This window comes from Herpailurus yagouaroundi, unplaced genomic scaffold (assembly GCF_014898765.1).
Source record: "Herpailurus yagouaroundi ecotype Mexico unplaced genomic scaffold, PumYag 182, whole genome shotgun sequence".
Lineage (NCBI taxonomy): Eukaryota > Metazoa > Chordata > Mammalia > Carnivora > Felidae > Herpailurus > Herpailurus yagouaroundi.
In genome coordinates this window covers 45,356,464-45,370,369 of record NW_024412413.1, presented here as the reverse complement: position 1 = coordinate 45,370,369, position 13,906 = coordinate 45,356,464, and the positions used below count along the sequence as shown (strand labels likewise).

Sequence of the window (13,906 nt, the reverse complement as noted above, 5' to 3'; positions counted from 1 at the left end):
ACTTCCTTTGAAGATATGTGTGAGCATGTTACAGGCATATATATATATATATATTGAAGATATTCAATGAATTCCAATGTCTTCCCTTCTTCTGCTTAGTATGTGTAAATTTGGTAAAATGTCAAATCAGTTTTAAGGGTAGCATTAACAAATCTTTGTTATATGTTGGATATTTTACATGTTGGTTATAAAAGCATAGTGATTGTGAAGTCTTATAAAGGACATAGCTCTGAGATATGGCTACCTACTGCTAATGCTGCAGGGGCCCAAGGCTTTGTAGGAAAGTAGAGGATAAACTTTGAGAAAACCCATCGTATCATGTAATCAAAGTAATGCTGTCATAAACAAACCAAACTACCAGCGAACCAATTTCTAGATTAACTCAGAAAGATATTAAAAAGTCCATTTTAATTGCATCCTCCCCACCCCATATCTCCCTGTCCCTGAGTCAATCTTGATGCACTACATTTCCCTCCTGGCATATCTTCCATGTGGCACCCACCATGTGATGAATCACACCCCACACTAATTACACCACATAATGTTTCTGTGCTGCAAGTTGATTTTTCACATTCGCCTATTAGCATTGCGATTGTTGGTTGGTTGCCAGTTTTTTAAGATATATCAAACAGAAAGAAAAACTGCTAGTATTTAATCTTGAAATAAAATCCCTAAACATCCCCAGAACATGTGAACTCTCTAGAGAAAATCTTTCCATAAAAAGAATAACAATGCATTTCAAAATTATAACATTTTAATTAAATGCTCGACGTCTCTAGCTAAATGAGTCTGCATTCTTGCTTCATTCCAAGTTGAGTTACTCAGGTGATTGCAGTGTCATTAACCATCCAGTTTTCATATAGCATCATTAGTTTTTTCCACTAGCTGATAACTGGTAATCCCTTGCCACCAAAGATAATGTCAAGCCTTTATACTGTTTATTTGGGGAAGATAAGGACTAGTTTTATCTCTACCAACAAAGAGTGAACTTTAACCCTCATATTCAGTTTTTAAGGCTATTTTGTACCTTGGATATGATTCATAATTAAAACTAGCCTTTGCCACAATCCCCTCAACATATATGAAAATATAAACACATCTCTTTTAATATTTGTCTATGAAACAAGAAGCTGAATTCGGAGCTCTTTGAACTGTAATGTCCACTCTTTTTTCCTTCCAGTTCCAAAAGAAATTACCTCACACCTAATGGATGCAATTTCTTATATTTCATTTTGTTAGTAAGATTGCTTCACATATTAGATAGGCCTTCAGTAGGGGTGGTGGCACTTTGTTCCACATACAATCTTGTTTATATATGTTGGCCATGAGTTTCTCTGAGACATGTATTTTTACCACTCTAAAATGTGTCTTTTCAGCTGAAGAACTTCATGAAGAATTATGACGGAGTAGCTGCTGCCTCTTTCTTGAGAGCTGTGGAGACCGTTGAAGCCAATGTGCGCTGGAAAATGCTCTATCAGGATGAGCTCTTCCAGTGGTTGGGAAAAGCTCTGAGACACTAATAGCTCTATTATAAACAATTCAACTCAGAATTTTGGGAGAAAACTGCTTTATATGGAATGAGGAAAATGTGCTATGTGGAAAATGGCCAGATTTTCGGTGTTAACGTGTGGGAGGACTTTTTTTTTTTATTTTTGGTTTTGGGGGATTTTTTTGTTTGTTTCATTCATTCTGTTTTGTTTCTCTACTGGGTGTTCTTCTCTAAAGAAACTCTTGCAAGTGAAACTAGCCATGATTGCTTCAGCTGTACATTCCTTGCTGTACAGGACCAAATATGATAGTGGTGCATGTTGATGTTACAGTCAGTTTGGAAAAACATATTCAGAATATTTTGTGCATGGTTGTGTGGTCCTGCCTGTGTTCAGCATGCTTATTTAAAATGTCCAATGTTGTACGTGAATATCTGTTACATCCAGGATGGGCATTATACAAAAGCACAAAGATTACCTATGACAATCAGTGTTGCGATGAAAGAAAAACTAAAAAGGAATTATATTCTTAGTCCTGGGCGATGTGAGAGGTAAAACAGCCCTTGAAGTGATCAGTGTCACTTATTTCAGCACTTGGATTGTCTTGCAATGATTCCTGTGTTACTAACTCATTTTCTTCGAGTTAAAGCTGTGTATACGTTTAAAAAGGCATATAGATAGTGTATGCATATGTATATGTACATAGGGAAACCCTGTATGTATATAGTATGTTGCACACTGCACTTGTGCAAAGGATCTCTTCAAAGAAACTTTATCTCTTTTTATAAACTTATGCAAACTTTGAAAAAGCTTAAAGGAATTTATCTCAACGCTATTCTTCATGACAATTTCCTGACTAAATTTCTCAACTGTTACAGATTTTTTCATCTACTTCCTGAACAGTGGTCTATTCTACTACGTGAAAATGAATTCAAACAAAATTTATGTATAAACACTCTTCTAATTCTCTAAAGTGGCAGCCTCGTATCCTAAATATGGATTCTGTCATCATTTTGGTCAAACTTCCCATTGCATCAAACAATTGTGCACACTTAAGAATTCTCAGCGCTGAGAAGGTGTTTCTTTTCCATCTTGTTTGTTTTTTCATCTCATGTTGGGTGGTCCAGAGGGTTGAAAATTCTCTCTTGTATGTTGGTCTTTGTGTCTGTGTCCATCTAATCCTCCATTAAGTGACCGTACCTCAAGTACGTCTGATACCATTTAATGACCTTTGATGCCAGTTGTGCGTCCGTTCTGATGAAAGTTACTTTTCTTGAGGAAAGCTCTTCCTTTGGCATTGACAGCTGTCTTCCGCCAGGGAATTTTAAGTAGCCCTTCCCATGGCTGTGTGTTATGTAACACAAGTGCTTATTTTACGTGGCATTCTCACCCAGTAGGCCAGCTCGCCAAACGTTGCTTAGATGCTCCAAAATGAACATATTTTAAGTTTGCCGTTATAAAATACCAGCACAACTACTGGACCAAAGCTAAAAGTATGTGGACCGCTTTCTATTTTCCTGAGGTTCTCCACTCTTCCACGTCTCCTTGCAAATTATTGAGAAAGATCTATTCTAACCGTCACTGAACACTGGGAAAAAAATATAGGTGTTTTAAAACCAGAGTCATAGATTTATTTTGAGTTTAATAAAAAGTAGCAATTTCCAAATCCATTGAACAAGTATCACCTAAAATTGAATTTTATCTTTTTTGCAATTAATATCTATTACTCATACCTAAATTTTTCAGCACTTCATTCAATTAAAACGTGTGAATTTTAAATACACTATGTGGATTTAGTGAGACATAGTAATACTTAGCATTAAATCTAAAAGTCGTCCCACCTATCAGAAGTCATGTAATTTAACTAGTACTTACACATATGTAAACTCCATAAGAGACAAGTTCTGGACATAACAACAATAAATATCACACTGCCGTAAGGGTCCAAAACATGTACTGTATGAGCATTAGATTCATGTAATAGAGATAAATAGATAAAAAATTAGAGGTGGATGTCTTATTTTGTGTCATGAATTACTGAAAATTCTTAGTTGTGACATTCTTTTGAGCGAAATCATATTTCCAGATTTGAGTTAGAAAGGCTTTTATAGTTCTTTTTCCTCCCCGCTGTTAATAATCTCAATCCTCTTTCAGTATTTTAGTGGCCTTGAACAACTGGTTTAGCTACAATGTCAAATCCTAAATGTGTAAATTATGTGCAATGTTCAATACCTCATAGAATGTTTGTTAAACAGTATAATAGTATCAATGGCATTGAGATGGGATTTCTGTTCTACATATTTTTCATAATTTGTCCTTTCCAATGTTGAAGATTATATCAGGCTTTAACGTTTTTTAGTTGTTTAAATAAGTAATATTTTCAAAATAATAAAATGACCAATGATATCTCTTGGAATATTCTGTAAAATGTAGTTATAAAATTCTATTTTCTACATAGAGTTTTTATCTTTTTTCTCTTCTTTGTATGCTTTACAAATCCTATATATGCACGAAATAACAAATTGTTGAAAGTGTTCAGTACTTAGGCTTACCACATTACTGTGCCAATATATGTACCACCGCAAAATTTGGTTCCAATTAGACAGGACTAAATTATTTACCATACTGAATATTAAATATCACTAAGTAACTTGTAAATAAAAACTTTTCCCCATTTTTACACATTTTTCCTTAAGATTTTCTTAAAATCTTTAAGATGAAAAAAAAAAAAGTAGAGAAGCACAACCTCTAAGGTTACTCTCTACAATTGTAGGCTTATTCCTGAGTTTCAATAACCAGATTTTAACTGCAGTTTAAACTGACTTTGCTTTATATTATCTCTAAGATAATTTATATTATAAGACTGGGCTTTTTGTGTCAGTACTGTTTACAAATATAACTTTAATATCTTACAAGCTTATTCAGATTAGAATGTATTTATAAATTGAATTTCATTTTCAAAGAGCTTTACACATGCTGTTTAATTTGGCTCCTTTCAAAAACATAATAACTTATGTTAGCCCTGATAGTCTGATGAGAAAACTGAGGTTCAGAGCAGAAATGTGAACCATTTAAAATGATACAGTTGTTATTTGGGGAACAGGCACAGTAGCCTTGGGCTTTCAGTGAAACCTTCCTACCGCTAAACTAGAAAGGCATTTTTGAAATACTTCTATCCGTTGCATTAGCTGGAGATTTTCCTAATACCAGAAGCAGCATTAAAATATGTGACGAAATATGTCTACAGTAATTATATTATTTTTCAAAGTCTGTGTTTCTAATTTGCATGATTCAAACAACTGGGTGAAATGTTCATCAGCAATTCACTTTAGTCCATACAAGCAGCCCAATATTGTTACAAAAATATAGTTCATTGATTATAGTTTCCTTTTATTATCTTTCAGTGACTACTGTTTAAATATGACTTTAAAATGGTGATAATTTGCTTTATTTTTACACATATTTCTCTGAAAGGCTCTATCTGTAGTAACAGATGGTCAGACCACAGATAAAATGGTTTCCACCTAAATCAGTGAAAATAATATTCGGTAAAATGTTTATAAATCTATGCAGACTAAATTGTGAAAAACAGTGTTTGTGCCACTGCAGTCCTGGATTAGATGCAGAAAAGGAATTCCTAAAGAAGTTTACAATGATATATTTAGTTAAAATCTACTGGCTATTACAATTTTAAGGATTTTTTTTCTAAGAAATTGAAGACCTAAAATACCTCCATTATTCTCAGGATGACCATGAGGTAACCACATATACATGTTAAAGGAGTAGTAAAAGTTTATAGAATGAGAAATTAAGATTCCTACACCTGTTTTGTTTTCTTTTTTTACTTGAGGTCATGGCCGGGTTGTTATCATTTGACACTGCTAATTATATAGGACAAAATTCAATTTAATTAAATATTTATTGAACACATTTTATTTCACAAAGCACTTTGTGAAGGGAAAGGAGGGAAGAGCAGAATTCACATTACAATAAATGAAACAAACATAAATCACGAACCAATCAGAATAAGAGCAAACATGGAACATACTTACATTCTATCAAAGAAAAACTAAATTATTTTTAGATATAGATAATGCAAGTATTTTTGTACACTAGTTTTCAAAACTTTTAGGGTACTTCTCAATGTTTGGTTTCACAGCACTTAGTTGTGTTTTACAGAAAATGTGTAATGTTTAGAAAATATAATAACACTACATGGTTTAAACTTTATAATTAGGATATAAATTGGGATAGAATTTATCTTTAAGAAAAGTTATTTGAGCAATTTAATAATATCAGTAGGTTACAGGAAGAATGTTTACCCTAGAAAAGTAGTTCAAGTTTTTAAAAATGCTTTTAGCATACTATTGGTATATTCACAATGTGTTAATTTTAAGTTAATCATATATTCTTGAAAGCAGGTTCAACAATTCTTATCAGAGGCAATAATATATTTGTTCAAATTCGTATGTGGGAACTTTTGAGTACAGAAATGTTCTTATAAATTATTCTAGAATTTTAAATTTTAGTTTAATAAGAGTAACCTTTAGTTCTATTGCTTTGAAGTAATAAGGAATTTTTATTAAAATATTTCATTTATTGTAGTTTCTATTCAGGAAAATACTAACAAAAGGGAACTCCAGAGGCTTTTATTTTCAATTTTATTTTATAAAATTTTATTTCAAAGTTTAAAAAATTTTAAAGAGTCTTAAGTATTAAGAATAAGCAGTTGGTGAAAATATGTTCTAATTTTAAGTATACTGCATATGTGTAAATATATGCATTTTGTTTTATTTTTTATTTATTTATTTATTTATTTATTTATTTATTTATTTATTTATTTTTAGAAGGGGAGGGGAGAGGAGCATAGGGAGAGAGAGACTCTCAAGCAGGCTTCACGCTCAGGACAGAGCCCAACACAGGGCTTGATTCCACAACCATGGGACCACAACCTGAGCCGAAACAAGATTCAGATGCTCAACTGGCTGAGCCACTCAAGCACCCCTGCATTTTATTTTATTTTATTTTATTTTTTTAATTTTTTTTAATGTTTATTTATTTTTGAGACAGAGAGAGACACAGCATGAGCAGGGAAGGGGCAGGGAGAGAGGGAGACACAGAATGTGAAGCAGGCTCCAGGCTCTGAGCTGTCAGCACAGAGCCCGACGCGGGGCTCGAACTCACGAACTGTGAGATCATGACCTGAGCCGAAGTCGGACGCTTAACTGACTGAGCCACCCAGGCGCCCCTGCATTTTATTTTTAAAATAAGTTTTTCACAAATGGCCCTGTTAGCAGGCAGTATGGTTTTATTCAGATTTTGGAAACATAGTACATTAAGGGATTTTATTTTGAATATTTAGTAATTTAAGGATAGGACATTGAAGATGCCTACCTTTTGCACATTCCCAGTTCATGTACTAATGCACTAAGAAAAAAGGAAAATCCAATCTTTTATTTTTTCTGAAATTTTTTGTGTGCTATATTAATGTTATTAATGTTAAATAAGGTAAAATATAGGAAAAGAACAAAAATTTGAGTGTCAATGAGATGCCAGGCACTTTATAGACATCATCTCATCTAAACTGAAATACCATTAGTTCCAACTTATCAATGGGGAGACGGTTAAGGGTTGGGATCAGTTTGTATAACTGGTGATAGGTATTAGCTGGGATTCAAATCCCTGCAAACCAAGCCTTACATGGCTCAAATCAGTCATTAATCTGCCTCCTACATGCATGGAAACATAATGATTATCCATATAGACCAGTCTCTATAGACGATTTGAATACTACTTACTTTTTCATTGTCATTGACTAAATTGAGAAAAAAAAATGTTAATTAATGCATTCTGGGTTGACACTCGTTTCTTAACAAAGTTACTTCATTTGGCCTATAAGAGTTTTCATCAAAACACTTTACATTAGTGTGTTGCATAGTGGTTTTTTTTTTTTTTTTAATTTATTTTGAGAGGGGTGGGGGCATGAGTTGGGTAGGGGCAGAGACAGAGAGAAAATCCCAAGCAGGCTTTATGCTGTCAGTACAGAACGTGACCCTGGATTCAATCTCAGGAACCATGAGATCATGACCCAACCTGGAACCAAGAGTCAGATGCTTAACCGACTGACCCACCTAGGCGTCCAGGGTTTTAAGCTATAACAGATAATTAGATAATGCAAACAACGAGCCTTGAAAAATAAGTACAAAGGGAGGATGGATTGAAAAGCTCTTTACCAGTGGACCCAAAGATAAGGTTAAACCTCTGTCCTGCTTGTAGAGGTGACCTATTAGTCTAGCCAGGAGTCTTTGCTTAGTGATCAGGGAACTATTTCTCTCTTTCTGCCTGGGACTGTGTAGATGGTCTGTAGATGGACTGCAGCAGCTGAATTTACTTCAAGTTACCTTTTCCATTGGCCTGCTGTGCGTGGATACACTTTAAGATAACTGCTTTGACCTAGCTCTGCACAGGTCAACTTACTTCTAATCGCACACATTTTTATTGTGTCATGTAAGTAAATGAGAGAGTGAAATGTTTTATAGCAGATATTACGGTAAAGAACATCTGCCTTGAATGTGCAGTGCATTTGTCTTCCAACTTAATCATTCGGTTGCTGTCCTTTTAACCCCTACTAGGTTCACATTATTACGTTTGTTCTTGGACACTGTTCTGTTCCCACCTTCACATAACCTAAGACCTACTGGGTGAGAACATTCATTATTAATTTTTCTTTATTCATTTGTATTTAAAATAAGTTTATTATCTGTCACTTCTCAAGTACGAAATATTTTTCAAGTGAATTCCTCCTCAAATGTATTCTACCTTCTAAACTATGGTTTAATAGTAATCTCAAATTACCTTTTTAAATGCTACCTGCACATTGTCACATATGAATATACTTGCCATTTTCATTTGCTATATTTTAGTCCCTTTACATTTTGATAGTCATTGAAAACAAATTCAGACTATAAAATGAAACACATTAGTTCTATGAAGCTTATGAAACACACTGTCCAGTTACTTGGAGCAAGACGAGACATTCTGCCTTTAAACTTTCATAAGTGGCTACTGGATACAACTGAATTCACCAGATAATCTTTTAAAAATAGTATGTGGGCTATTTCTAATAAACTTGAATTAATTCAGCAACAAAGTTTGTTTTCATAAAGCCATTTCCCAAATGGACAAACTTATATAAAATACGCCAAAAGGAAACTCTTTCTTTCTTTCTAATATTTTATGATTTAGAAATGAAACAGTAACTGTTCCTTTAGTAAATACAAGTTACTAGAGCATTTACCAAATAAGTAAATTTGTGTTACTTTAGCAGATAAATGTTTTCTATGGTATGACTTTAAAAGTATTCATTAAAAATTGAATCAGTATGTATTCAACATGAAGTTTTTATTCCGATACAACCAAGCACTAACAAAATGGATTTTTCTAAATGAGAAAATTTGTCTTCTGTATTTTAAACAGAACAAATTTGAATTTTGCCTCTGACAATAAAATTTTGTACAGTAATGTGTAATTCATCACTGTCTTAATTTTCTGACATGTGTAGGCAAGGCCAAGATAAATAATACCTTCTGCTTTTTTATTCTTCTGTTTTTACTTAAGAACCCATTTTTAAAATTCAGACTATACATATTGTAGAGGTCCATGAAAAAAGAAAACAGTCACTTTCTTTTCTGACATGGACTTTTCCAAAACTATACACATACTCAAGCTAGAATAAAGAAGTATGTATTTATGCAATATTGTAAAAAGAAAAAAAAATACCTATTTGGTCTTTTTTTTTCAATTATATGCCTTTAGAATAAATTAAATGATCTGCACTTTGGTAAAAGTGATTTCACCTGCAATGCATTTCAAATTGCTTTTTAATAGGTTTTCCACATTGGAAAGCCTGTCAGGATCCTTGAATTTCAAGAATTGTTTTTAATAACAACAGGACTATAAAATATATATAATCAGGGCTCATATGAAGTACTCAAAAATATTTTTCCAATGTCTCTGGGTTTTTCTGTTTCTATGGGTTGTACAGAGAATGTGAAATTTGACTCTGCGTAGCCACCCATTTGAGCCTTATCCATAATACTTTATACAGCCATAGAAAATCCTCCTCTGCCATGGGCATGAGAATAAGAAATGGAAAGCCCTTAAAGGCATAATAAAGACTATTCCTATTTGTATTATAGCCAGTGTCTACATGTATATATATACACTTGTACTTGAGGTCTGTAGATGCATATACCTGCATCACACAGATAGAGATATATGATCTCTCTCCATGTCTGTATCATACATATATGATATATATCACATATAGTGCATTTCTCTACCCCAATGAAAACTGTACTGCAGAACAATCACATAAATCAGAAAATGTTTATTGTAAAATATCAACTGGGGAAGTAGTAGATGGGTGCCATCTTTACCTGAAGAGCCTGTCAAATGGATTAAGTTCTACAGACTCTTCAGGAGTTTTCTCTAAGAATCATGAGAAAACTGAAGAAGGAATTCTGATGAGATCAAGAGCATTCAGGGTGGTATGACTGTAGACCAAAACAAACACACACCCCCCAAAACCAGAAAACAGCTATTCTTCCTGGACTTCCAACCTTAGAGATTCTATCTTAGTAGGTGATGGGTGCAATGTAGTCATCCACATTTTGAGTAAAGATTGTAGGTGATTCCAGTGGATGCAGTTCATCTAGATCATGGCTTAAGAAACCCTGGCTTGGCACAGTGGTTCTCTACCTGACTTTATAATAAAGTCACCCGGATAGCTTTTAAAACATACTGATGCCTGGGCCATACTTCAACCCAATTAAAAAGAATCTCTAGCATGGGGTATCTGCGTCAGCATTTTTAAAAGTCTCCAGATGATTCTAATACATAGTCATGGTTAAGAACCTCTGGGCGGCAGATAGATACCAAATGCAACATTAAGTTGCTTAAGCACTAATTATAGGATGTTATGCAAAGTACCTATTTTTAGAAATCTAAGCGGTTCTTATTATTGTTTGACATTCTTCACCAAATACTAAGTCAAAAGATGTGTTCTCAATTAGCTTAACAGAAGCAAATAATAAGTCTGAACAACTGATTTTACTGCCATAAGGTGTCACTACCACGGTGCAGTAAGCTGAGTGGTTGCATGCCATCCACGCAGATGTCTCTTTTTCCCTGTGTTCTGACATTGACATTCTCCTGTCACCCACTTTGTCTTACATCCTTTTCTCTATAGTCCTAATGAGTATGACTATACCCACATCTACTATTACAATAACAATATCTCAACTTTTATTTTGCTTTAAAGTGAAGAAAGGGCCCATTGGCAGGACTTTCCATAAAATGACTGTATCTTTGCCCTTCTGAATAGAACAATTGTTTCCTGCTGCTCATTTTGCAAGTGCCTGAAATTGGAGTGAAGGCTTGACACCCGGGTTAAAATTGTTACATCAGGGAAATAAACTTACCATAAACTATTATTATAAATGGTTACCATCTGAAATATTCTTTTTACTAGTTCTTCTCCAGTTTCTTTTACTCCCCCCTTCTTTCTCTCTCTTTTTGCGACCTGCCAGCTGAGCACCGAGCCTTCTTCAGAAATAGACGCTATATTTTCACTTGACATTGCAAAAAGAATAGTAAAAGTTTTGAGCTGTTACCATATCTGTGTGCATAATAGAAGGTGACATGTGTTCTTGGGATTGTCAAACAAGGCCCAAAGGGCATCTGGGCACATTGAAACTGCTTGGTTGTGCTCCTGACTCTGTGCTCATTCGTCAGTTCTTTAGTTCTTGGCCTCCCTTGGGTTGTTAAATTTTGCTTTCCTTTCTTAAAATCTCTGGCTAATTAGAGAGTTCAGAATACAAACGAATTCATTTTTTCACTGAAAAGGGAACTGGAAACATTGCCACCTCTGGAACATTTTAGCAAGCTAGTAGAGGCCAAATTAATTGGAGAACTCTTGAGTCATATCTGACAAAAAAGCACCTTAATCCCCTGTATCTCCACTTTTGTTATTTTTTTCTTCTCCATCATTTACCCTGTATGTAATTGTCCTGATATGATTTAATATTGAGCCAATTTACATGCAGAAAGAAAATTTTGGTGTTGAGTAAGTCCTTCTAAATTAGTAGCTTTTTATTAAGTCATCAAAACTTGTATGATGACTAACTTCACTGAGACAGTTTTTGACAAATTCAGGTCTACCCAAGAATTCCAACTGTCTGCCAAGTAAAGTAATAGAGGGAACTGTTAATGAGCATAGATCTGTGTAGAAATCCTAAAGCTAAAATTTTAATGGGAATGGCTTCTATTCAACATTACTAGGTAGATACACACCAAAATTCAGCACAAAAAGGGACTGGAAAGCAGTCTTGCTACCTTTAAGGTGGTGGTGGACTTCAGGAGACAGAGGTATTACAAAGATGTAGCAAGCATCCAGGGACCCACAGGCAGTTTAAGTGCAGCACCAACATATTATACAAGTATGGTGTTCCAGTGCTTAGATGACCTCAGCATTTTCCACTGATATTTGAGTGAAAATAATTGAGATAAATGGAATGTTTCATGTAAGAAACACAAGTATAGATGTTTTGATGTTTCTTTTTGAGAAAGAGAGAGAGATGGGAAGGGACAGAAAGAGAATGAGACACAGGATTCAAAGCAGGCTCCATGCTGACAGCAGGGAGGCTGGTGGGGGTCTTGAACTCACAAACCAGGAGATCATGACCTGAACTGAAGTCAGGCACGTAACCACTGAGCCACTCAGGCATCCCACAGATTCAGATGTTTTAAGTGTGTGTGTATGTGTGCGTGTGCGTGCGTGCGTGTGTGTGTGTGTGTGTGTGTGTTGTAGATGGAGAGGGAAGGTGAGGAGAGTTAAGAGCAGAGGAAGAAACCTTTAACCAAACATATTTCCACATAGAAAAAAAAATTGAAATTACAGTCCCACATTACATATTAAAATCATTTTCCAATATTTTAGACTCAATTTATTCAATTTGCTAGTTTAAAAATTCTCATCTTGTTGCATATGAAAAAGTACCTAGTGATTTAGAAGACAGATTTAGACTGAAATGGGATATTACTTTTGGTTCAGTAGAAAGTGACATGAGTTTCTAGAACTGTCAGATAAGATTCTGGATACATAGAAACTGGTATTCTCTTGAGGGCAAAAAGAAATACCGAAACCTAACTTTGGATAAATGGAACCAGAAAAAAAAATCACATTGCCTTTTCTGGTTAGTAACAAAATATAAGAACTCTAATGTTAAAGGTATAGATGAGCATCTGTGTGTTTGTTACAAATTCGTTTTAAGATAAGGGTCCCTGAAGGGGCATCTGGGTGGCTCAGTTTGTTCAGTGTCTGACTCTTGGTTTTCGTTCAGGTCATGTTCTCACGGTTTCACAAGTTTGAGCCCCATGTCGAGCTCTGAGCTGACAGTATGGAGCCTACTTGGGATCATCTCTCTTCCTCTCTCTCTCTGTTTCTATCTCTGTATTTCTCAAAAATAAATAAATAAACTTTAAAATATATAAAAAAAAATAAAATAAGGGTCCCTGTGTGTCGTTTCTAGTCATTCTTGTTACTTGAATAATTTGAGTGACGGCAAATGCTTTTGTCTGTATTTTGTGTGTAAACATTTCATTTGCTTTGACTATAGATGTTTATCTTACTGTAATATTGATCATCACCTGAGAGTTTGATTTGGTAATATAGACCTTGTACAGATTGGCCAAATTGCAAGTATCAAGCAGATGATCATGTGCCATTCTCTAGGTATGATACTTCTAGTCATGCCTAAATTTTCAGTTTCCTTAAAAAGATAACTGGATCTACATTGCTCTTGGTTAATTAATGGCCCAAAGTATGAAAACTGGCAAGCCAAATCTCAGGTAAATATAATATTTTTATTCTTAAACTTTGTTGTGTGAGAATTGGGGATTCTGACCTTGTCAATACAATGGATAACTTCTCTCTATATATGAGGAGCATGTCATCATTATCCCTTTTTAAATCATGAGATGGGAATTTTTTTTCACCAGAAATCATTGTGCCAGCAGATCTGATACTTAACAGTATCTCACTTGATTAGATGTGTAGATCGAGTGGTTAGTCTATATTTTTGTAAGACTTATTTGGGCAGAACTTCTCTGCTAATAGACTATGCACTACCTCCTCTAGGGGTTCATGAAAGATGACAAAGTATCATATTACCATGTTACCGATAACTTCATTTTTCCTACTTTATTTTTTAATGTTTATTTTTGAGAGAGAGAGACAGAGACAGAGACAGAGCGTGAGCCGGGGAGGGGCAGAGAGAGAGAGAGAGGGAGACACAGAATCCCAAGCAGGCTAAAGGCTCTGAGCTGTCAGCACAGAGCCTGTCGCGAGCTCGAACCCA

At 34.7% G+C, this 13,906-nt stretch overlaps 1 protein-coding gene across 1 annotated transcript in view; it reads left to right on the top strand.

Annotated features, from left to right (window-relative positions):
• The window catches only part of TRHDE (thyrotropin releasing hormone degrading enzyme), a 387,000-nt gene extending 382,275 nt beyond the window's left edge, over positions 1–4,725 (top strand). The window contains exon 19 of the mRNA XM_040491410.1: positions 1,377–4,725. Coding sequence (XP_040347344.1) covers positions 1,377–1,520 — 144 coding nt within the window. The 3' untranslated portion in view covers positions 1,521–4,725. The remainder of the gene's footprint in view (positions 1–1,376) is intronic.
• Positions 4,726–13,906: the final 9,181 nt, after the last annotated feature.